The 27015-nt window shown below is 37.2% G+C and overlaps 1 protein-coding gene across 1 annotated transcript in view; it reads right to left on the minus strand.

Annotated features, from left to right (window-relative positions):
- The window catches only part of UBR1 (ubiquitin protein ligase E3 component n-recognin 1), a 150696-nt gene that overhangs the window by 35179 nt on the left and 88502 nt on the right, over positions 1-27015 (minus strand). Inside the window, exons 30-38 of the mRNA XM_021695652.2 lie at positions 22701-22906; positions 21146-21239; positions 20223-20372; positions 16460-16557; positions 13727-13820; positions 12540-12688; positions 9607-9662; positions 8462-8558; positions 7161-7228 (exon numbers count right to left, since the gene is read on the minus strand). Of these exons, the coding sequence (XP_021551327.2) occupies positions 7161-7228; positions 8462-8558; positions 9607-9662; positions 12540-12688; positions 13727-13820; positions 16460-16557; positions 20223-20372; positions 21146-21239; positions 22701-22906 (1012 nt within the window). The remainder of the gene's footprint in view (positions 1-7160; positions 7229-8461; positions 8559-9606; positions 9663-12539; positions 12689-13726; positions 13821-16459; positions 16558-20222; positions 20373-21145; positions 21240-22700; positions 22907-27015) is intronic.

Here is a 27015-nt window from a genome sequence, read left to right on the forward strand (position 1 = left end):
GGGACAGTGTGGTCTCAGGACCCTTGGGGTCACAGGAAGACTGGGGGGGCCTGAGTGTGGCAGAGTTCCCAGGTATCGGAGCCGGGAAGCTGGCTGCAAAGATGGAGCTGAGGAGTGGGCTCTCAGCTCAGGGTTGCCATAAACTGTGATCCGCAGCACAGTCGGGCCACTGCTCTTTGAGCAGGGACCCAACAAGCAGCAGCTCTGGGGAGACTACCCTTCCTCCCCCGGGGAGGAGTGGTGCAGTTCTGCTGGGTTTGGAGACTCCAAACGGGGTCATGTGCCAGAGATAGAAACGCTCAGTCACCGGGTGGGTGAGCGCACGGAGTGCGGCCAGAGACCAGGGAGAAAGGAATGATTAACTGCTTTTCTCTGGCAGCGCACTGAGGAGTGAGGCCCTGAGCTCTTGGCTCCTCCAGGGTGGAGACTGGGAGGCCGCCATTTTTCTTCTCATCCTCCAAAGCTGTAAGGAAAGCTTTCAGGGAACAAAAGCTACAAGAGCAAACCCAAGCAGATTACTTAGCCTGGCCCCGGGCAAGGGCACTGCAATTCTGCCTGGGACAAAGACATTTGAGAATCACTGCAACAGGCCCCTCCCCTAGAAGATAAGCAAGAACAGTCAGCCACGACCAAGTTTACCGATCAATGAGAACAGCAGAACTTCAGCACTAGGGGAATACAGCACATAGAATTCATGGCTTTTCCCCCAATGATTCTTTAGTCTTTCAAAGTTAAATTTTTTTAAAGATTTTATTTATTTATTTGACAGAGAGAAACACAGGGAGAGAGGGAACACAAGCAGGAGGAGTGGGAGAGGGAGAAGCAGGCTTCCCGTGGAGCAGGGAGCCTGATGTGGGGCTCAATCCCAGGACCCTGGGATCATGACCTGAGCCGAAGGCAGACACTTAATGACTGAGCCACCCAGGCACCCCAACAATTCCTGTTTTAAAATCTTTTTTAATTTTCATCTTTACAGTCATATTTCATCCCTTCATTGTACTTACCCTTATTTTTGTATATATATGTTTTTCTTTCCTAAAAATTTTGGGAGACAATTTCTTCTAACAGACCAAAATATACCCAAAATCTAGTGTGGCTCTGTTCTATTCACCAGCCTGATCATATTCTTTTCTTTTCTTTTTTTTCCCTTTCTTTTCCCCCCGGTTTCGGGTCTCTTCTGATTTGTTTAGTGTATATTTTTCTGGGGTTGTTGTTACCCTTTTAGCATTTTGTTCTCTCATTCATCTATTCTGGGCAAAATGACAAGATGGAAAAACTCACCTCAAAAAAAAGAACAAGAGGCAGTACCAACTGCCAGGGACCTAATCAATACGGACATTAGTAAGATGTCGGAACTAGAGTTCAGAATGACAATTATAAAGATACTAGCTGGGCTTGAAAAAAGCATGGAAGAAACTAGAGAATCCCTTTCTGGAGAAATAGAAGAACTAAAATCTAACCAAGTCGAAATCAAAAAGACTGTTAATGAGGTGCAATAAAAAATGGAGGCTCTAACCGCTAGGATAAATGAGGCAGAAGACAGAATTAGTGATATAGCAGACCAAATGATGGAAAATAAAGAAGCTGAGAAAGAGATAAACAACTACTGGATCACGAGGGCAGAATTCAAGAGATAACTGATACCATAAAGCGAAACAATATTAGAATAACTGGGATCCCAGAAGAAGAAGAAAGAGAGAGAGGGGCAGAAGGTATACTGGAGCAAATTATAGCAGAGAACTTCCCTACTTTGGGGAAGGAAACAGGCATCAAAATCCAGGAGGCACAGAGAACCCCCTTCAAAATAGGTCAATACCCCGACATCTAATAGTAAAACTCACAAGTCTCAAAGAGAAAATCCTGAAAACGGCTCGGGACAAGAGGTCTGTAACCTATTATGGTAGAAACATTAGATTGGTAGCAGACCTATCCACAGAGACCTGGCAGGCCAGAAAGGACTGGCATGATATATTCAGAGCACTAAATGAGAAAAATATGCAGCCAAGAATACTATATCCAGCTAGGCTGTCACTGAAAATAGAAGGAGAGATAAAAAGCTTCCAGGACAAACAAAAACTAAAGGAATTTGCAAACACAAAACCAGCCCTACAAGAAATATTGAAAGGGGTCCTCTAAGCAAAGAGAGAGCCTAAAAGTAACAGAGACCAGAAAGGAATATAGACAGTCACCTTACAGGCAATACAATGGCACTTAGTTCATATCGTTCAATAGTTACCCTGAATGTAAATGGGCTAAATGCCCCAATCAAAAGACAGAGTATTGGATTGGATAAAAAGACAAGACCCGTCTATACACTGTCTGCAAGAGACTCACTTTAGACCCAAAGACATCTCCAGATTGAAAGTGAGGGGGTGGAAAACCATTTACCATGCTAATGGACATCAAAAGAAAGCTGGGGTGGCAATCCTTATATCAGACAAATAGATTTTAAAACAAAGACTATAACAAGAGATGAGGAAGGACACTACATCATACTTAAAGGGTCTATCCAACAAGAAGATCTAACAATTTTATTATTTATTTATTTATTTTATTTTTTAAAGGTTTTTTATCTTTATTTGAGACAGAGAGAGAGAGAGAGAGCACAAGCAGAAGGAGTGGGAGGTAGAGGGAGAAGCAGGCTCCTTGCTGAGCAAGGAGCCCAATGCAGAACTCAATCCCAGGACCGAGGGATCATGACCCAAGCCGAAGGCAGATGCTTAACTGACTGAGCCACCCAGGCGTCCAAAGATCTAACAATTCTAAATATCTATGCCCCTAACATGGGAGCAGCCAATTAATAACAAAATCAAAGAAACACATCGACAATAATACAACAATAGTGGGGGACTTCAACACCTCCCTCACTCAAATGGACAGATCATCTAAGCAAAAGATCAACAAGGAAATAAAGACTTTAAATGACACACTGGGCCAGATGGACTTCACAATATATTCAGAACATTCCATCCCAAAGCAACGGAATACACATTGTTCTCTAGTGCACATGGAACATTCTCCAGAATAGATCACATCCTAGGTCATAAATCAGGTCTCAACTGGTACGAAAAGACTGGGATCATTCCCTGCATATTTTTGGATCATAATGCTTTGAAACTAGAACTCAATCACAAAAGGAAAGTCAGAAAGAACTCAAATACATGGAGGCTAAAGAGCATCCTACTAAAGAATGAATGGGTCAACCAGGAAATTAAAGAAGAATTAAAAAATTAATGGAAACAAATGAAAATGAAAACACAACTGTTCAAAATCTTTGGGATGCAGCAAAGGTGGTCCTAACAGGAAAGTATATAGCAATACAAGCCTTTCTCAAGAAACAAGAAAGGTCTCAAATACACAACCTAACCCTACACCTAAAGGAGCTGGAGAAAGAACAGCAAATAAAGCCTAAACCCAGCAGGAGAAGAGAAATAATAAAGATCAGAGCAGAAATCAATGAAACACAAACCAAAAGAACAGCAGAACAGATCAACAAAACTAGGTGCTAGTTCTTTGAAAGAATTAGTAAGACTGATAAACCCCTGGTCAGACTTATCAAAAAGAAAAGAGAAACGACCCAGATAAATAAAATCATGAATGAAAGAGGAGAGATCACAACCAACACCAAAGAAATACAAACAACTATAAGAACATATTATGAGCAACTCTATGCCAGCAAATTAGATAATCTGGAAGAAATGGATGCATTCCTAGAGACATATCAACTACCAAAACTGAACCAGGAAGAAACAGAAAAACCTGAACAAACCCATAACCACTAAGAAAATTGAAGCAGTAATCAAAAATCTCCCAACAAGCAAGAGCCCAAGGCCAGACGGCTTCCCAAGGGAATTCTACCAAACATTTCAAGAATTAATACCTATTCTTCTGAAGCTGTTTCAAAGAATAGAAATGGAAGGAAAACTTCCAAAGTCATTTTATGAGGCCAGCATTACCTTGATCCCAAAACCGGACAAAGACCCCATCAACATGGATGCAAAAATTCTCACCAAAATACTAGCCAAGAGGATACAACAGTCTAATTAAAAGGATTATTCACCACGACCAAGTGGGATTTATTCCTCGGCAGCAAGGTTGGCTCAACATCCGCAAATCAATCAATGTGATACAACACATTAACAAAAGAAAGAACAAGAATCATATGATCCTCTCAATAGATGCAGAAAAAGCATTTGACAAATTACAGCATCCTTTCTTGATCAAAACTCTTCAGAGTATAGGGATAGAGGGTATATACCTCAATATCAGAAAAGCCATCTATGAAAAACCTACAGCGAATATCATTCTCAATGGGAAAAAACTGAGAGCTTTCCCCCTAAGGTCAGGAACACGGCAGGGATGTCCGCTATCACCACTGCCATTCAACATAGTACTAGAAGTCCTAGCCTCAGCAATCAGACAACAAAAAGAAATAAAAGGCATCCGAATCGGCAAAGAAAAAGTCAAACTCTCACTCTTTGCAGATGATATGATATTTTATGTGGAAAACCCAAAAGACTCCACCCCAAAACTGCTAGAACTCATACAGGAATTCAGTAAAGTGGCAGGATATAAAATCAATGCACAGAAATCAGTTGCATTTCTATAACCAACAACAAGACAGAAGAAAGAGAAATTAAGGAGTCGATCCCATTTACAATTGCACCCAAAACCATAAGATACCTAGGAATAAATCTTTTTTTTTTTTTTTTAAAGATTTTATTTATTTATTTGAGAGAAAGAGAATGAGAGAGAGGGTACATGAGAGGGGGGAGAGTCAGAGGGAGAAGCAGACTCCCTGCTGAGCACGGGGTCCGATGCGGCACTCGATCCAGGGACTCCAGGATCATGACCTGAGCCGAAGGCAGTCACTTAACCAGCTGAGCCACCCAGGTGCCCCGATACCTAGGAATAAATCTAACCAAAGAGGCAAAGGACCTATACTCAGAAAACTATAGAATACTCATGAAAGAAATTGAGGAAGACACAAAGAAATGGAAAAACGTTCCATGCTCATGGATTGGTAGAACAAATATTGTGAAAATGTCTATGCTACCTAGAGCAATCTATACATTTAATGCAATCCCTATCAAAATGCTATCAACTTTTTTCGAAGAAATGGAACAAATAATCCTAAGATTTGTATGGAACCAGAAAAGACCCCGAATAGCCAGAGGAATGTTGAAAAAGAAAAGCAAAGCTGATGGCATCACAATTCTGGACTTCAAGCTCTATTACAAAGCTGTCATCATCAAGACAGTATGGTACTGGCACAAAAACAGACACATAGATCAATGGAACAGAACAGAGAGCCCAGAAATGGACCCTCAACTCTATGGTCAACTCATCTTCGACAAAGCAGGAAAGAATGTCCAATGGAAAAAAGACAGTCTCTTCAACAAATGGTGTTGGGAAAATTGGACAGACACATGCAGAAGAATGAAACTGGACCATTTCCTTACACCACACACAAAAATAGACTCCAAATGGATGAAAGACCTAAATGTGAGACAGGAATCCATCAAAATCCTAGAGGAGGACACAGGCAGCAACTTCTTCAACCTCAGCCGCAGCAACTTCTTCCTAGAAACATCGCCAAAGGCAAGGGAAGCAAGGGCAAAAATGAACTACTGGGACTTCATCAAGATGAAAAGCTTTTGCACAGCAAAGGAAACAGTCAACAAAACCAAAAGACAACCAACAGAATGGGAGAAGATATTTGCAAATGACATATCAGATAAAGAGCTAGTATCCAAAATCTACAAAGAACTTATCAAACTCAAAGAACAAAGAATCCAATCAAGAAATGGGCAGAAGACATGAACAGACATTTCTGCAAAGAAGACATCCAAATGGCCAACAGACACCTCAAAAAGTGCTCATCATCACTCGGCATCAGGGAAATACAAATCAAAACCTCAATGAGATACCACTTCACACCAGTCAGAATGGCTAAAATTAACAGGTCAGGAAATGACAGACGTTGGCAAGGATGCAGAGAAAGGGGAACCCTCCTACACTGTTGGTGGGAATGCAAGCTGGTGCAGCCACTTTGGAAAACAGTATGGAGGTTCCTCAGAAAGTTGAAAATAGAGCTACCCTCTGACCCAGCAATTGCACTACTGGGTATTCACCCCAACAATACAAATGTGGTGATCCAAAGGGGCACCTGTACCCCAATGTTTGTAGCAGCAATGTCCACAATAGCTAAACTATGGAAAGAGCCTAGATGTCCATCAACAGATGAATGGATACAGAAGAGGTGGTATATATATACAATGGAATATTATGCAGCCATCAAAAAAAAAAATGAAATCTTGCCATTTGGAACAACATGGCTGGAACTAGAGGGTATTATACTAAGCAAAGTAGGTCAATCAGAGAAAGATAATTATCATATGATCTCACTGATATGAAGAATTTGAGAAACAAGACAGAGGATCATAGGGAAAGGGAGGGAAAAATGAAACAAGACGAAACTGGAGGGGGAGACAAACCATAAGAGATTCTTAATCTCAGGAAACAAACTGAGGGTTGCTGGAGTGGAGTAGGGGTGGGAGGGATGGGGTGGCTGGGTGATGGACACTGGGGACAATGGTCAGTGCTGTGAATTGTGTAAGACTGATGAATCACAGACCTGTACCCCTGAAACAAGTAATACATTATATGTTAGTTAAAAAAAAAAAAAGAAAAAGAAAAAGTCTGCTTGGACAGATACCAACTAAATATAATCAACTAGGATGATACCTGTCACAAAATAAAGAGTAAATGTGCTTTCATTTTTAAAGTGATTTTTTAAAAATATTTTTTATTTACTATTTTTGTGAGGGAGAGAGAGACAGAGAGAGCACAAGCAGGGGAGAGGGAGAAGCAGGCTCCCCGCTGAATAGGAACCCGATGCAGGACTAGATCCCAGGACCCTGGGATCATGACCTTAGCTGACGGCAGACGCTTAACCGACTGAGCCACCTAAGCACCCTTTAAAGTCATTTTGATGGTCTCAGTCAAATCTGTATCTATTTGTAAACAGAATGGACAAGAGACTAAATTTTATAGTTTGAACACTAATTTATAATCTTGAACAAAGAACATGAATTTGAATGGGAAAATACATGAAATCATAAACTTGAGAGACTTAAGAACTTTTGTTGAACACTTACCAAAACATGAAAGAGATCTATAGATAGGAGGCAAGGTGTATCTTCTGATTTTAGGCTAGGGAGAACAACTGAAAAAGAAAAAAAAAGAAACAGTGTAATTCATTCAGTAAGGTAGCAATGTAGTTAAATATTATGTAAAACACCTAAAACAAAAATGTAACAGGGTTATAAAATACAGAAACTGGTAAACTGGCACATCACACCTTTAAGATATGGGAACCATAATTAGTAAGTTAAACTGACAAAAAATTCCTAGAAAGCCTTGTATATAATTTAAGAGTTGAAAGATAAGATCCAGGAGGAAAAAAGGTAAATAGCGTAAAGGAAACAGAGATTATTCAATAAGTATATACTCAGTGAATAGTAAGAATTACTTTTATCCAATGTTCCTTAATACTTTTTTCCAAACTATGCATTTCTAAATGTCTTTTTTTTTTCTTAAAGATTTTTATTTATTTGACAGAGAGAGACACAGTGAGAGAGGGAACACAAGCAGGGAGAGTGGGAGAGGGAGAAGCAGGCTTCCCACGGAGCAGGGAGCCCGACGCAGGGCTCGATCCCAGGACCCTGGGCTCATGACCTGAGCCGAAGGCAGATGCTTAACGACTGGGCCACCCAGGCGCCCCTCTAAATGTCTTGTGATACATAAAATATGTGAAGAATTTGGAGTGGGGAGCAGAGAGAGCTTGCAAAGCAGTGCAAGTGAAATGAGGATGAGGAATATCCCCCTGATCCAGCAAAATTAAACCTATTTTTAAATGATCTATCCATATCATTGATCCCTTTTCTAACCAGATTAGGATACAAACATGTTAGCGGTTGTGGACGTTGGTTCAATAAAGCCCCTACGTGGGTAGATGTAAGTTAAAAACATTTGGAAAATAAGCTGAGTTTTAAAATAAGATTGCAGGGGGGCGCCTGGGTGGCTCAGCCGTTTAGTGTCTGCCTTCAGCTCAGGTCATGATCCCAGGGTCCTGGGATCAAGCCCCACATCAGGTTCCTTGCTCAGCAGGGAAGCCTGCTTCTCCCTCTCCCACTCCCTCTGCTTGTGTTCCCTCTCTCGCTGTCTCTGTCAAAAAATAAATAAAAATCTTTAAAAAAAATATAAATAAATAAATAAATAAAATAAGATTGCAGGTATTATGGGGGCATCCAGGTCTCTTGTTTTTTCTTTTGTAAAGCTGCTGTAGTGAGTGTTCAAAATTAGTGCAGTGTGTTGTTTCCTAATGAAATACATTGCCAGAAATGCAATGGAAAAAGACATATAAGTAATAATTTAATAATAATTCAGAAGAGACTACCTGATAGGAGACGAACCAGATGTTTCTGTATCAGGACCTGAGGACAGGTAATCTTCTGCGCAATGGCAAACTGCATTAATGCTTTCAGACCATTATGCTAGACAGTAAGAGAGGGAAACATAAAAAGATAAGGGACGATGATAGGCCGAAGTCACTCACTGTAGAACTCAATCCCAGTCTGCAAGAATTAGATGCAGACTTATTATATACTTTACATTCTTGCAAATAAATTACAATATTTTTAGTACTTTTAGAAAGTTTTATGAACTCATCAAGTTTTAAACAGATTTTCCCATGACAAAGAGGTATTAAAGCTATTAATTATTTCAATTCTCCTTTAAGTACTCATTTTCCCCAGTCAATTTCTTAAATGTCTGGACTAATTTACTCTGCTGAGGCCTGGGCAAAAAAAATATATTACAGAAATTCTAAAACGATGGCAAAAAACCCCAAACGTTCCATTGAATTCAGATCTTCTGCTTCCTAACCAGAAGGCCAGGAACTGTAGGGAAGCACACTGTGGACTACAAGTCCCCTGTGCCAGTTGTCAGGAAAATAAGAGGGAAATGGCAAGGAGGGGATGGTCTAGGGAATCCTTGGTTGCCCACTCTGTTTTCGTGGGGCTATTTGTTGAGCACTATTTTCCAGGGTCCCCTACAATATGAGGCTTAGGCCTGGAGATAGGAGTATAGTCCTGTAGTGCCAAGATCTGCCCATCAAGGAGCCATGGCTTAGTTTTATTCTTGAATTTACTATGATGATTCATTTATAGTTAAGCCAACACTAATACTTAATGTTACAAGATGCGGCAAAATTAGTGAGGAAGGAAAATGTAGGAGACAGGAGGTTTCTGACTTGGCAATAAACAGAGTAGGGGGAGAAAAAGTAACTGAGTATCATCTGAAATCTCTCTATGAATTACATTTAACCACCAAGATTGAGTAAGCTCTCTAAAGTGCACAATGTTGGCCAGTCTCCTGTGAGACCGAAGTAGCTTTAAAAAAAAAAAAAAAAAGAATTTTGCTCATTTTTATAGAAAAAGGAGTGAATTAAAAAAATGATTTAAAAAAAATGGTAAATTAACTGTAGACTATACCAAAAAAAGCCTACCACGAATTACACATACCCTGCTGGAATATACACACCTGTCTATTTTGAAGTGCTCCAAACAGAGGTTTTCCTTCATCTCCCAAGAGGTTTTCTCAAAGAGTAAGAAAAACAAAAATAATAAATCCTGAATACTGCTACAATTGTATACTTGGCTTCAGATGTTCTTTAACTGATTCTATTTTTGACCAGATGATTTGCACTTTTCCCCCTCAAAGTTTCATGTTTATGTCTATGCCAAAATTTCCAAATTTTTGAGTGAGAAGATATTATAGAAGCAAATGTAGATCACTTACAAACTGTTATTATAAATAATAAAGCCCCTGCAGCTATCTATAGAGAATACTTGGGAAAAACAAAGCATCCTGGTTCATTTTTCATCCTTTTAACATTGCTTCTATGCCAACAATTTTTAAACAAGTGATTTTTATGTATAATCACAACTTATTTTTTTTAAAATACATAGGCAGATGCAAGTAACTATTGCTCTTATAGGTACTATTAAAAAAGAATTACATTTATAAGAAAAAAACCGAAACCAAAAATTAAAAAAAGAAACAAAACCCATGGATTCATATACATTTTGCCTTGCTGGCTAGGGTATTTATTGCTATATTACTTGTTTTTTTCATTGCTTTCTGGCAGCAGATACATCTATGAGTAAGGAAGGCTTATTTCCTATTTTCTTTTTCCAAGTTTGAATGGACATTAATAAAAGATGTTGTATATTGATTCCTTAACGATAGTTCCTAACCATGCCAACACATCCTGTATATGTCACTCCACACCCACAGGGAATGAGGTAAGTTAGCTGCTTATGCACTAGGAATAAAGTAGAGCACTATGTCCCCTGGATGGAAAAAGCACTGTGAAAACAGTGCAACACTATAGTAATCAAATAAAATCCAATTACTAGGTTACAGAACCACACAGAAAAATTTAGTCCTATTCTCCAGTGAACTTCTCATCACTTTTATGACAAAAACTGAACTTTTTATTTTTTTTAAAAGATTTTATTTTTTAACAGAGAGAGAGAGACAGCGAGAGAGGGAACACAAGCAGGGAGAGTGGGAGAGGGAGAAGCAGGCTTCCCGCTGAGCAGGGAGCCCGATGTGGGGCTCGATCCCAGGGTCCTGAGGCGCCCACCCAGGGGCCCAAAAACGGAACTTTTTAAATGTTAACTCTCTAAATATAAACTTCTGATTCCTTATGTTTGTCTTGCCAAAGACAGTAAAGTATAAAATGCCTTCGTTGAAAGTCTCACGATACTTAGTAGTAGATCATGACTCTTAAAAGAATACGTTATATTTCTTATCAATTTGTTTAGATTCTATTCTATTTAAATCTCATTCTTCCAGGGTGCCTGGGTGGCTCAGTCGGTTAAGCGACTGCCTTCGGCTCAGGTCATGATCCTGGAGTCCCGGGATCGAGTCCCACGTCGGGCTCCCTGCTCGGCAGGGAGTCTGCTTCTCCCTCTCCCTCTGCTCCTCCCTCCCTGCTCATGCTCTCTCTCTCTTAAATAAATAAAACCTTAAAAAAAAAAAATCTCATTCTTCCTATTTCCCATTTTATTTAATCAGAGTAAATATAAACCTGTATATTATCTTTTATCCATGATTTAAGTCTGACAGGTTTGGATTAACTCCTAAAATCTGTTTAGGAGGCTGAAGCTGGTATGCAGGAAGGTTTTGTGAAAGAAGTGGCTTCCCACTACTTAATTTGAATCACAAAATAGTGTCTTGCTACAAAAATATATGTAAATCAAGAAAAAGTGGTAGACTGGGATGCCTGGTGGCTCAGTTGGTTAAGCGTCTGCCTTCAGCTCAGGTCATGATCCCAGGGTCCTGGGATCGAGTCCCGCATTGGGCTCCCTGCTCAGCAGGGAGTCTGCTTCTCCCTCTGCCTGCCGCTCCCCCTGCTTGTGCTCTCTCTCTCTGACAAATAAATAAATAAAATCTTAAAAAAAAAGACAAAATGGTAGACTCTATTAAAAACAACTGCTAAAAATTTACACTGGAAAGGGAAATTGAAACTGTCTTGGATAAAGGGGACATAAAAGTATTACAGTTCTTATTCTTTTTCAGATAATATTGTATCTCATGACTGTAATAAGCAAATATGCTAATTTTAAAATCTAAGCAATTCTTCACAACTACACTCTTCTCCCCTCCCCAGCTTTCCTGATATATAACTAACACATAACACTGTGTAAATTTAAGGTGTACAATATGTTGATTTGAGGGGCGGCTGGGTGGCTCAGTCAGTTAGGCAACTGCCTTCGGGTCAAGTCATGATCCCAGGGTCCTGGGATCGAGTCCCACGTCGGGATCCTTGCTCAGTGGGGAGCCTGCTTCCCCCTCTCCCTCTACCGCTACCCCTGCTTGTGCTCTCTCTCAAATAAATAAAATCTTAAAAAAACAAAAAACACAAATGTTGATTTGATTGCTACACTTTTCTATAAGAAGCTTTCAATATGGCTGGGATTTTGTCAGTGGGCTTCCCTTCTGACCTCTTAGTTCCTGCCCACTAATCTGTCTCTCCTGACTACCTCAGTCTTCCCTTCCTTTTCCTGATAATGTTTTAGGTGACTTTGGTTTCCATTCTTTTTCTCTCAAGGTGTAAAAGAAACAAAAATTACTGAACATTTCTGGCTTGATTCTTCTTCGCCTTTTTTCTTGATTTTCTAGTGTTGTAAATCTGCCAGCTTTTGAATATAGCTTGGTTCATGCTATACCTTTCAAATATTTTGAGCTTATTTTGCATATATGGCCAATACTGTAGTTAAAAAGGGATTGATACAAAAATTCTCAGACTAAATGGCATCAGGCTACACTAATACACTGAAATACTAATACTTCTCCAACAATTCAAGCTATTTTAAGCCATCAGGGGAAAAAAGAGGAAAAATTTGGTGAATCAATGTTAATTCTGTTTCTATGAACCCTCTAAAGCAGTCTCTCATAGGCTTTACCAATTGCCTGGATAGTGAAAGCACACGTGCTCCAGGTCATCATGGGGATTCGAGGATCCGTTTCATCAGGAGGTACTTTCAGTCCAATTCTATAAATTGTTGTAGCAAAGAGAATGACCATTTCCTTGATGCTATTAGAATATTTTATCCTAAAAATAAAACAAGAAAAATTTATATAATAATTTAGTAAATGGGGTTACCTACTCAGAAGTCCAATTAGGTATTGAAGTAACAATTTAACTCCTTTTGACAAAGTAAACTGCTTTTTGTCAAATTAGAGATGAGAGCCTCTGAAGATTTATTCATTAGGAAAAAATGGGAAAAGCAGAACTCCATCTCTTAGAGGCAGAAAAATATCTCTTACAAAATGATAATGGCCCATATAACTTTAGTTCCTGTAAAAGATGCAGTAAATGATCACAGCAGAAAGGATCCAGGTCCAAATTAAGGACAAACTGCAAAGAAGGAATAAAATTCAGAGGAAACAGATCTGACTTAACAAGTTTTAGTGTCTGGAAAAGGGACTAAGAAGGACTTCAGTGTTAACACGTTGTGTGTGTGTGTGTGTGTTTGTGTGTGTCTGTGCGCGCGCGTGAGTGAGAGACACAGAGAGAGAAAGAGAGAGAGAAAAGTGTATGTCATGTACTTGGAGTGGTAATTTCTGGTTTCCTGAACTTCCTTTTCTAACAAGTATTTTCAATAACAATGAGATATGCAATATAAACAAGGATCACGACTAAAAAAATGTACATCAGATAATATCTAATAAATAATAATACCTGATTTGGATACATTATATTTTTCAAAGTGTCTTCACATAAGTATTTTTCCAATAATCTTATATGTAAGATAATAGGCTACTGTTTCAATTTTACCAACAAGAAAAATGAATTGGAGAGGTGGGTGACTGGAGACTTTTCAGAAGTCAGAGGGCAGGTTAGATATGACTTTAATTAAAGTCTTTTAAGTGCTGTTCTTATTGTAGGCAGGACTTTAATAACTCAAACCACTTAATTTTATTGTACAAATAAAACTTCAGGGAGAAAGAAAACAAGATAAAAATGGGGTAAAGAAATAATTTTACAAATAAAGCAGGAAGGAGAGATGGGAGGATGGAAGGAAGGATTATTCTTCATTCTTATTTTTACAGCCATTTACAAACTTCTTTTAACTATTTAGATACTTACGAAGGCTGAATTCCAAAACTGAGGATAGAATGGAACTCAAAAGTGGAATCGCCCATTCCTTGGTCCAGTAAGACTGGAATTGCTGGGTTTTCTCCTTATAAATGAAAAAGAAAAAGAAAGAAAAATCATGAGGGTTTAGCGTGACACACACTTTCCTAGCTTTTTAAAATTATATATGACCATTTTAGAATACTTAGAAAATGTTAACAAGTAATAAACGATCATTTAAAATTTCTCTACCCTAATAACATTTGGGTGATATTCTTCTGTTCTCCATATGAATGTTACACATACAGATTTTTTTATAAAGACAAAATCACAGTACTGTTCTGTATCTTGTTTTTTCACCAACGGATCATAAATGTCTTTCCACATTGGTAACTCCCCCTCTATAGTTCCATTTTTAATGGATGCATAGTATTCTATTAGTAAGGCAGTATACATTAGTGAATAAGAGCAGACGATCTGGAGCCAAGGTGCCTAGGTTTGCATCCTAGCTCTGCCACCATTACTAAGACCTTGGGTGAACACTAACCTTACTTTGGTTCCATTTCCTCATCAAATTAGAATTGTTGTTCCCCTATATGAAACAAGTTGTCTTTTTCTGATTGCTTTTGAGATTTTTTCCCTTCATCTTTGATTTTTAACAGTTTGGGTATGATCTATGTAGGTGTGGTTTTCTTTCAGTTTATCTTTGAGGTTCACTGAACTTTTTAAATATGTAAATTTATATTTTTCGCTGAATTTGGGAAGTTTTCAGCCATTATTTCTTCAAAAAGAATTTTTTTTCTCTATCATCCTTTTTCTTTTGGGGACTTGCAGGACATAAATATTGGATTTAAAAAAATTGGGTCCATATGTCTCTAAAGCTATGTTCTTTTTTTTTTTCTCCATCACTTTTCTGTCTATTCCTCAGACTGGAGAATTTCCACTGATCTAATTTCAAGTTCACTAGCTCTTACCCTTCCCATCTCCATTCTACTATTGAATCCATCCAGTTAATTTTTATTTCATACAGTACTTTTTCAATTCTATTATCTCCATTTGGTTCTTTTTTTTTTTAATAGTTTCTATTTTTTTCTGCTGAGAGCTCTATTTTTCCAATCATTTCAAAAGTGTTCACCTTTACCTTATGTTTAATGATTATATAGGTGTTTTAAATTTTTTGTCAAAAAAAGTTCAATGTTAAAACATCTCAGGATTGGCATTTGATTTTTTTTTCCTTAAGAGTTGGTCAGATTCTTCTGGTTCTTTGTGTGCTGAGTAATTCTGGATTTTATCTTGCATATTTTGAATATTATATTGTGAGGTTTTGGTTCTTGTTAAAATTCTCTGGGAAAATGTACCTTTCTTTTTGTTTCAGTAGGCAAACCACCCAATTAGGTTCAACAAGTTTTGTCTCACTGTGTATGGTGGTTCCAGTGTTAGTCTTAGAGCCTTTGCTATGCTGCTTGGGTCTGCCTGTACATGTACTACTCGGGTCAGTCTGAGACTTAAGCAGTGGTTTAATGCAGCTTCATTCTCAACCATGCTGCTGTTCCTTTGGGCCTATTCTACACAAGTGCATCTTGGAGGCAAGTCCAAGATTTGTGCTGGTCTCAAAAACAGGAGATTCCCCTTCTATAGGCTCTCTCCTCTCTGGGATTTCCCCCATATTCTCTAGCTCCAAGGGGCCCTTTTCCCCAGTTCCTCTGGCCAAAATGACATGTTTCCCTCAGTTTTAGTATCCTCTGTTGTTAAGTAGATTCAGGCGACTGGGGTTACCTGTGGGGTGGAGCTGTGAGGCAAAGACAGAAAAAAATAATGAGGATTCACCCTGCCTTCTTTGGAACACAGAGGTCCCTTTTTTTCCAGTTCCTCCGGCCAGAGATACTGCTTTTCTTTTGGGATTTTACGTGTCTATATGGCCACCATGGCACTGTAGCTCCATGACTGGGGCTGACCTCAGGAGAGGGTCAGAAGATGAAAACACCACAACAGGAATTCCCTTTACACTCTCCAGGTCTGAGAGGCTTCTTTTCCTGATCCTCTGGCCAAAAAGGGGATCTCTCTTGAATTTTTTTGCTGTTCATGTCCATTGCAAAGCTCTGTGACTCAGGCTACCCTGGGGTCAAAGCTGGGAAATACAGGAGGAAAAAAACCCAGGAAACTCATTGCCAAGCATTCTTCAAATTTTGACTTCCCTCCTCAATCTGCCTGCTGTTGTTTACTTCTCAGAGTTGTTAGATAGTCTTATCTCTCAACTGTAAGGAATATATAAATGAGGTAACAGTTTTTAAATGTTGTTTTTGTTATTAATAACAACATATTAATGAAATTAGTAACAGTAACGGCTAATGCCTATACTATGTACCATGCACTGTTTCACTTTACAAAGGATAACTCAATCCTTCAATCAGTGAGATAGGTACTATTATTATTCCCACCTTGCAAATAAGAAAGTTGAGGCACAGAGAGGTTAAATAACTTGTCTGAGATCACAGAGACAGTGAGCTCCAAGCAGTGTGACTCTAGATTAACCACTGTCTATATTGCTTGCCAGTATAAAAATTATTTAATCAAATAAAATGATTTAAGCCAAACTTAGTCTTGCCTTTGAAAACCTTTACTTCCTGATATTCAAAAAATCTGTACTGGCAAACCGTATTTTAGAGCAGTTAGTACTAGAGAAAAAATTAAAGACTCTGACACTTAAATCTCACACAACTAAATATAAAATAATTTTAAGCAAACCTTTGGCATGTTTCATATTATAACCTGATATTCTGGCCAGAACAGTCTGTATCCATTGCGCCAGGGTCAAAAGTTGAGCAAGAGCTTCTGCATTCTCACTGAAAAATGACATTTAAAAATTATTAAGCCATTGGCACCAACTCAAACTGAAAAGCTGAACTTGTAGAGTCTTTCTATGGATAAATGGTTGTATAAAAAAGGTCAAATTCCTTCAGATTAACTTCCTAGGTCACAGTAACACATATGTCTAAAAATGTAGTTTTAGCATCATTTACAATAGCCACAATATGGAAGCAAACCTAAGTGTCCACTGACAGATGAATGGTTAAAGAAGATGTGGTATATATACACCACAGGATATTACTCAGCCATAAAAAAGGATGAGATCTTGCCATTTGTGACAACATGGACAGATTTAGAGGGTATTATGCTAAGTGAAGTAAGTCAGACAGAGAAAAGACAAATACCATATGATTTCACTTATATGTGGAATCTAAGAAACAAAACAAATGAACAAACAAAGCAGAAAGAGACCCATATACAAAGACAAACTGATGGCTACTAGAGGGGCAGGGAATGGGCCAAAAGGGGTTAAGGGGAGTGAGAAATACAGGCTTTTAGTTATGGAAAGAATAAGTCATGGGGATTATATTCAATGGTATTGTGATAGTGTTGTATGGTGAGAGATGGTAGCTACACTTGTAGTGAGCACAGCATAACATACAGACTTGTCAAATCACTGTGTTGTACACCTGAAACTAAGGTAACATTGTGTATCAACTATATTTCAATAAAATAAATAAATAAAAAATGTAGTTTGAGGAGGGAGGAGAATTTTACAAGTACAATGAATAAGATACCACTCACAGGCCCAACACCTAGAAGTAACAAATGTCAATAAATGGAATCACCATTCTAGTCGTTCAAATAAAAAATGGGTGTCATCACTGATTTCTCGGATTCTCTCACAGCCCACCTTCAAACCCAGCAGTTAGTCTTGCTGGTTTTACCTTCTAAATATAACCCAAGTTGATCACTTCTTTTTACCTTCACTGTTACTACCCTAATCCAAGTTACATTATCCCTCACCTGAACTATTTCAATACATTAACTGTCCTTCCAAAGTTTCCACAACAGTGCTTCATTATTATCTATGTATTCATTATACAACAGCCAGAAGGATCTTTTAAAATGTAAATCTGATATAACTCCTCTGTTCAAAATACTCCAATGGTTTCCCATCACACATAAAATACTATGTGTTTTTAATACTAAAAATAAAATTCTAATTTCTAACCTTATAAGCCCTTTTACGATCTGGTTCTTTGCTTGTTCCATTCCAACATACTGCCTTTCTGCTGTGCCTCCGACATGCTGATACATTCCTACTTCAGGGCATTTGCTCTTTATATTCCCTGTGCTTGGAATTCTCTTCTCCCAGAAATTAGCACTACTTGTCTTTCACTTCATTCAGGTCCCTACTCAAATGTCATTATCCCAAAGAGAAGCTCCCTGATGACTGTGTCCATAGTCTCATGCACCCCGTCTGTTTCTAGCCCTTCACCTTGCTGCTTTAGTTTTGTCATAGTATTTCTCATTTTGTATTCATATGTTTATTATTGTTCCCTCCTTTCTGTAATATAAATTCCATAAGGGCAGGGGCCTGAAGCAAACTTTTATTAACAACCAAGAAGATTAGAAACAATGTTATTAAAAGGGACTGTTGAAAAGACAGTCTTGTGAAGTGAAATTATACAATGAACTGTGCCAAAATTCACATATCTGGACATAAATTTGTCCTAAGAATTTTTTATACACCCTTAACTTTCACATCTTAGATTATACTCATGTTGATTTTCTAAAAACAAAAAAGGCAAATATATTCAAATACATAGGTAAGTTCAAGTGCCTAATAAAAATGTTATGTATAGGGGCGCCTGGGTGGCTCAGTCGTTAAGCGTCTGCCTTCAGCTCAGGTCATGATCCCAGGGTCCTGGGATTGAGCCCCACATCGGGCTCCCTGCTCTGCGGGAAGTCTGCTTCTCCCTTTCCCACTCCCCCTGCTTGTGTTCCCTCTCTCACTGTGTCTCTCTCTGTCAAAAAAAAAAAATCTTAAAAAAAAAAATGTTATGTATAATTATGTATTTCAGATCCTAAGTAACGAAGGTGTTACTACACATTAAAGGTGTCACAGGTTCAAAGAGACCCAGTTGTAAGGATTGGTCTAACTTCAGAAAGGACTGCCCTGAAGTGTCCTGTTCTTTCTTTTTACTTTTAATGATTTTATTTATTTATTTGAGAGAGAGAGAAAGAGAGAGCCCATGAGCACGAGAGAGCGCAAGTGGGGGGAGACAGGGGGAGAGGGAGAAGCAGACTCCCTGCTGAGCAGGGAGAACCTTGAGATCATGACCTGAGCCGAAGGCAGAGGCTCAGTCGAGCCACCCAGGTGCCCCTGAAGCATCCTATTCTTAAAGATATCAAGGCAAGTAGGTGCTGAACACTCCTTTAGAGAATAATTTACATGTTTAATAATCCTTACTTGGGAAACCACTGTGTAAAAAAAAGGCTTATACAGGCTAACAAGAAGTTGGAAAAGTCACTTAATTTTATTATGATTTGTTTTTTGTCTTCATGTGTAATAGTTAGGTAAGGCTTTCGAGTCAGGTCTGGGTTCAAATCTTGAGTCTGTCTTGGGACAAGTAAAAACTACTCATAGTCTCCAATTCCTTATCTTTTAAATGGGAATAACAGTACCTGCCTTTGTTAGGCTATTTGAGTATTAAAAAAATAATGTAGCAGGTGCTTGGTAGAGTGCCTAGAACATATCAATTACTCAAAAAAGATAAATGCTTCCAATGCCACCTTCTTCCTAAAAGATGACATTTTATGTCCCAATATGCTGAGTAGAAGACAATTTCCAAATCAGGTTTTCTAATGACATGGAATAGTAGAGACAGAACAACTACTTATTGACCCTGATTGCCAAGCCTATCACCCTTGAGCACTTTTGTTGTGGAAACATGTTGAAAGTGTTTTTATCAACAAAATCTTTTTCTTTAGCAAAACTTAGGTTGATTATTACAAATTTGTTGAGTTTAAAAAAAATAAAGTAACAATAATAATACTGTTATCATCATATACAACAGTGACAACACAGAAATATACAATTAAGTGTTATAGTTATCATAACAAATGAATAAATTTGCTGTTAAATTCCATTTGTAAATGGTCAAAACAGAAAAGTTTAAAAACTTAGTCTAAAAATTCAAAGGCTATCCAAAGATACACAATGAATCTAGTGTTTTTTTTACTTTAACACTCTGTCCACATCTCTACAACTAGAAAACTGGATCTTCTGAAAAAATAGAATTAAAAATAATAATACGAAGACTTTTAGAGAAACCAAATTCTAAAAAGTAACTCTAATGGTATCAAAGGACTATATGAAAGAAATGAATCTTCTCTGCATCTTCTCTCCTTATGTGAATGCTAAGGTGGAGATCCAAGTTCTACTGCTTTCATGGCTGTTAGAAGATACACACACAACATAACAGATTTGAGTTAATGAACATTACAGTTATTTTAGAGACCAAAAACTGGGGCTTTTCATCGTATTTAGAAAGTAGAATACAAGTTATGAAAAGAAAAAGTATTACTTACTTTAAATAGCAAAAGAAACTAGCAATCTAATCAAAACAGATACAAATGAAAGGATTAAAGATAGCTTTTAAAAAAATTAACCAAAACATGAATTAAAATATACCTGTTTATCCTTTGAGGTTGCAAAGGAATAATGGGGATCACAGTATTACACAGAGACTTGCAAAGAGGGCAAAGATATTCTCCACTCTCCAAATCGAAAAGGTCAACATGAATGCGCTGCTGAGAGCTCAGTTGCACAGCTTCAAAATACCTGCAAAATTCCAAGGCATGTGTCCATTCAGAATGATGCATTTATCTTTGTTCTAATCCAAGAGACAAAAATCTGGAATTTTTGCTTCAATAAATGTCTTTAGAATCTATATGCCCCAGTACCCAAGTTACAATTACAGAAGAAACAGGATACCCATTCTTTTGGTGGCAAAATGGAGGACATATCATGCCAGAAACAAATTTAAAATAATTCTACTGAATCATAACGTGGCTCCTAACTCAAAAGCATGGAAATACAATGTAGACACTACTTCCCTCAGTTTCCAATGGTCAACTATAATAGTAAAGGCTGTTACAGGAAAATTATGTATTTTAATAATGTCAAAAGGGTGAACCCTATAGAAAAGATTTCCTAGGAATTATATTTCTGAATTTTTCTCTTTTAGAGGTGGAACTAGAATTTCTTGTCCTATTTTATCTCAAAGGTACTTTTTATTCTGTTTTCAGAGAAATGAGACTTTTTAGGAAGAAAGATTACAGCTTCTTTTACACAAATACTGATCAAGAGCAACTAACTAGCTTATGGAGAGGAAATACAAAGGGGTAGTGAAAATTTAAAGTTGATAACTTTTTACACCCATTTCTAAAGGTGATAATGAGTATCACGCAAACAAAATTAGTAATTAAAACTGCTTCACTTATTCACATAAAAAGGAAGGAAAGAAGACATGAGAAAACATGCCTTTTTGTGTCCTTTAGTGAACTTCAATTATTCCTAGTTTCTTTCAAGAACAGGTCAGAAGGACAACTTACTTCTGCCAGCACACCGCATGCATTACATGACCACAGCTTCCTGTGTAAGTTCCATATGCTAAGTCTGGATCCATGAAAAGGGGGTCCACGGTTTCTGGTACAGGAGGACAAAAATAGGAGGTATGTATTCATCTCCCCCATGGTCATAAAATGGAAAAAAAAAAAAGAGAGAGAGAGAGATTATCAGGTCTAAATTTCTAACCATAAGCTTTCTTAGGAATGTCCAACTAAACTGCCATAGTATCTTGATAGCAGGAAATATATTCTTAATAGTAAATAAAAATTTTAGAGAAAAATAAAAGCTAGACTTCCAGGTAGGATTTAAAATTAGTATGAATTAATGACATCCTCTATTTTTGATTTGCACTTTTATTCTGAACATCAGGTTTAAGTTGCTTTGTCTTAGTTGTTGAAGTGATTTTCTATGATTGAAGCACAATTTGCTTTTGTAATTTTAAGAGTAATTTCAATTACTTTTTAAGGGGTATTTAAGGCATTATAATCTACTGGAAAAATCCAAAGCAAAGACGAAGTGGCTCAAAATCTGGTTTCATTATGTATAACTCATGGCCTTGGGCAAATTATTTAACTTCTCTGTGCCTCAGTTCCTTCATCTGTAAATGGAGCCAATATTGGTACCGAACTCATAGAGTTGTTGTGAGGATTAAGTGAGTAAATACCCAAAAAAGCACTTAATCAGTGCCTGGCATACAGTACATAGTCAATAAATGTTAGTCTTTTTTTATCATTATTATTATTATTATTCCAAGAGTATGTTATAAAGCAGCTAACTCTGATGCAATGTAAAAAAAAAAAACCCAAAAAACAAAACAAAACCAAAACCAAAAGCATTACCTAATTAGTGTTCCTGCCAAGAAAATATTTAATATGAACCTAATCTTGAGGCAACAGACAAATCCACAATGTAAGATACTGTACAAAACAGTAGGTCTGCATTGTTCAAAGAAGTTCAAAGAAGTTATCATGAAAAAAAAAAGGTTAAGTGACTAAGGCTAGATTAAATTAGACTAAAATAGACATAATAAAAGCGATGCATGAAACATGTCTGGATCCTGAAAAAAGAAAAGTCTAGCTAAAAAAAAAAAAGATATTTTGAGGGCAACTGGGAAAATCCAAATATGGATTAGGTGATATTCCTGAATTATTATTCATCTTTTAAAATGTTATAATGGTATGATAGATATGTAATAGATTATCCTTAGCTTTAGAAAATGCATATGGAAATATTTAGGGATGAAAGCCATATGCCTGCATCCTACCTTCAAAAGGTTCAGGAAAGAGAAGTGGAGATAGACAGGTAGATAGAGACAGACTGAGCAATGTGGCCAAGTGTAACAAAAATTAAAATTAAAAAATAAAACAAAGGAGCCAACATGGCATGTGAAGACCCAGAGTCCATTTTACACATGATAAAATGTGATCTGACTAAATAAAGCTAAATACAGTCTCATTCCCAAACTTCTTTCAATATTTTTTCTAATTACATAAGTATGAAAAGAAATGCTCAAAAGGATATTTATTAAACAATACATACCCCCTGAGAGTTCTATAGGTTTTCCCCTGTTCTGGGTTAAGGCGGTGGATTTCTGGACACAGGCCGATAATACCATGGCATTATTTTCTATTTTCACCTCTTGTTCTTCTTGGCAGAGGATGCATGTCAGCACCTCCTTTTCAGTAACAGTCGGACCCCGTTTAGGACCCAAAGCAATTCTAGAGTAGTCACTGACTGCTGGGGTGCTACCAAGAGAAACGACCAGAAATGAGGACACATGTTTTGGTCACTTGTCTTTATATTTTGGTAGATTTTAAGTAACTGTAGGGCAAGAACTTTAAGGACAAAAATAGTAAAATAAAAATAACTTAGCAGTATTAGCTTAAAATCTTTCCCCTTGATTTTTCTGACTCTTATCAGTTAATTTGCTTATTAGAAAATACATTGTGTGCTGCTAAGTGCAAAAAAAGCAGATCACAAAGTAAACTGTATAATTATACTTAATTTATTGTACCAAGAAGCTGGGTTATTGTTTTTTTCTGATTATAAAAGTAATGGAGGCTTATTAAGAAATCTTGGAAAATTTGGATAAGTATAAAGAAGAAAATAAAAAGCATTATACACTCACAACCTAGAGATAACCATTCGTATATTCCCATCCAGTTCACGTTCTATTTATAACATTCTTTTTACATAATTAAGATCATACTACATATACAGATTTGCATCCTGCTTTATTCACTTGTATCTTAGTTGTTTTCTCATGTCATTAAAATCTCCTCAGAAACATTATTTTTAAATGGCTGCCCAGTACTCTTGAGAGCTTGTTTGGAGGTTCTAGCAGGGGAGCGCAGCTACTCGTATACCCTTGACCGAAGAACGGTCCTCCTCTATTGGGGAAGGTCGTCCTCTTCGACCGAGCGCGCAGCTTCGGGAGGGACGCACATGGAGCGGTGAGGGAGGAAGGGGACACCCGCCTAGCCAGCCAGATCAGCCGAATCAACCCTGGCGATTAATGGGGTGACAGATGTCGCAGCCAGATCGCCCTCACATCCTGCCCAGTACTCTTACTATATGTGCCGGTAATAGTTTTATCCATTCTCTCTTACTAGGCATTTAAGTTTCTATTCTATTTTGGTAGGCATTAAAATAAAGACTTACATCTTAATGATTTAGCAATTCTTAGTATGTACTCAATGTGTGTAATAATAATATAATAACAGCAAATATTTATAAAGCACAATTGCAATGTGAGGTACACTGTTTAAAATACTTCACATTACGTTAACTCATTTAATCTTTACAACAATCCTATGAGGTAGGTCCTAATATTACCTTCCATTGTTAAGATGAAGAAACTGAGGCCTAGAGACAGTAAGAGACTTACCTAATGACTCATTACTATGAAGTAGCAGAGTCAGGATTTAACCCATGTGATCTGACTTCATCGGCCATGCTCTAAACTACTCTGCAATACTGCCTCTTTCCCTGTGCAAGAAGCTCCCTGAAATGTCACAGATCATTCAACAAACTGGAAATAACTTAAATGTTTATCATCCATGAAATGGAATTATATAATACAGAATGTTATGCAGTTTTGTTTTGTTTTTTTAAAGATTTTATTTATTTATAGACAGCGAGAGCAGGAACACAAGCAGGGGGAGTGGGAGAGGGAGAAGCAGGCTTCCCGCCGAGCAGGGAGCCCTATGCGGGACTCGATCCCAGGACCCTGGGATCATGACCAGAGCCGAAGGCAGACGCTTAACGACTGAGCCACCCAGGCGCCCTATTATGCAGTTTTTAAAAGGTGCAGTTTAAAAAGCTAAGTGTGGTACAACCTCATAGGAGGTGTTCAGCAAGACGTGGGGTAAGGTTTATTTTTTTGGTTATCATAAAGACTAGGGAACACTACTGGAATGAGTGGATGAGGAGCTGGAGATGCTAACTGTCCTGCAATTCATGGAGCATGAAAAAGAACTGCTGCCCAAATGTCAAGACTGAGAAACACTGAGCTCGTTTTGTATGTAAGAACATATTGCATAGATTTCCAAGTGAAAATGACAAGTTGCAGAATGACACACATGTAATAACACTTATGCAAATAAAACCAAACACTGAATGATACAATATAATTTCTATAGTTACATATATTTGTATGTAATAGCATAATAGCCATTCTAACAGGATTAACATAAAACTTATAACCAGAATATCTACTGAGGAAGGGCAGAAAGGGGTTCTGGGTTTAGGCCAGTGCTCAAACAGAACTTTAGCTTTATGTCTAACATTTGATTTTTAAAAGGAAAATGTGTCAATATAACTGTAATTAAAATTTTGTTTTAAAAAATATAAGAAAATATATTTGTGACTTTGGAATTGAGAAAGCCTTAAGATACAAAAAATTAAAACTCTAAAAGACTGATAAATCTGTCCTTATCAACACTGAAAACTTCTCTATGGCTTAACTTTATAATAAAAGAATTGGGACAAATATGGGAAACATGCAACAAAGTTTAGTATCCATAATTTGAAAGGACTTCTAAAGATCAATAAAACAAAAGCAAAGTATCCAAAAGAGATGGGCAAAGGATAGTAACAGGTAATTCCCAGAAGACAAAACACAACAGACTAGTGAACAATCATATGAAAAGATGCTCAACCTAATACTAACTAGTAATCAGGGAAATTCTGACTGGCACAGGCTTATAATGTTGATTATATCTAATTTTTTCAAGTACTGATAATAGTAATTATTGGTGAATATGAAGGAAATAGAAATTCTCAAACACTGTTGGGAGTAGGAATTGGTAAAACTACTCTGGAGGACACTGTGGCAGTATCTATTAAAATTTCAAATAATTATGACTTAGCTCTTTCACATATTATTTCCATCCTTGAGAAGTACTTATACAATTGTACAAGAAAGCAAATAGCTAAAAATGTTCTGACACATTGTTTATAATAAGGGAAAAATGGAAAATAAGGGAAAATCAACTTAAATGCTCCAAGTCTGATAAATAAAATATTGTATATACACACTATGGACTACTATGCAGTAGTCATAAAGAATCATGTAGAATCTATACCATAGATCTATATGCAGTGACATGAAAAGATTTATGACACTGAGTAAAAAAGCAATCTGCAGAACAAAAGGCATGGTAAAATAACCTATTAAAAAACACAAAACAAAATTCATTTATGTGCACATTAATAAATGCACAGAAAGAGGTAGAGAACAGAGTTATTTATTAACAATGGTTATCTGTGCAGAATAATAAGGAATGTAGAGGATGGTCAAAGGGAACTAACTGTATTATTTGAATTGTTTTCAATGAGAACACAATTTTATGTATGCAATCAATCAGGCAATAAAAAATAAATAATAAAAATATTAAGGCCATTAATTAACTCTGAGCACATATTTGCTTATATCCTGTTGTTTGGATAAATATATGGTAATCTCTTTCATTACTTTCTAAGGAGTATGTTGCCAATATGTAATATCTAGAGGGCTAGAACTTCTGTTGTTTAAAGTTTTGTGTTAATTTCTAGTTTTATTACTATCATCAGCCAAGGATACCTTTATATCTTTTTTTTAATCTTTAAAATATATAGTCTTTATTCTTATTGGTACTTGTTAGCATATTCAACTTCAGGAATACAGATATATTATGTATATTGTTACTATTGTTATTGCAAAGGCACAATTTCCTAAAACTATCCATAACACACACTGTTTAAAGAGCAGTGGAAGCTTGTTTTTAAAAATAAGCATAGGAGGTATTTACAATATTTTTAATTGGAATGCTTTTAAAAGTACCCTTATTTTGCCTCCTTTTCTCACTGTATCTATATAACATCCCACAGAGTTTGACTCTCAGCAGGTTAGCTGATTTCCCCAAGAGCACACCACAGTGGGACCCAGAACACTAGATTTACTGATTCCCATTTTCTTTTTTTTTTTTAAAGATTTTATTTATTTATCTGATAGAGAGACACATAGCGAGAGAGGGAACACAAGCAGGCGGAGCGGGAGAGGGAGAAGCAGGTTCCCGCTGAGCAGGGAGCCCGATGCGGGGCTCCATCCCAGGACCCTGGGATCATGACCTGAGCTGAAGGCAGATGACTGAGCCACCCAGGCACCCCGATTCCCATTTTCTAATGTGGTATCCATGACCACAACTATAGGCATTGTCTTCTTTCTCTTTAAGAAAAAATGAACAACGAATATAAACCACCTTTTTCAAGTGAAGGATTTTTTTTTCCAATCTGTAATAACTGCAGTCATTTTTACCAGAAATCATAAAAATGATGTGGAATATTTGAACTGATATGTAAATGTGCATCTAAA

Source organism: Neomonachus schauinslandi, chromosome 9, assembly GCF_002201575.2.
Source record: "Neomonachus schauinslandi chromosome 9, ASM220157v2, whole genome shotgun sequence".
Lineage (NCBI taxonomy): Eukaryota > Metazoa > Chordata > Mammalia > Carnivora > Phocidae > Neomonachus > Neomonachus schauinslandi.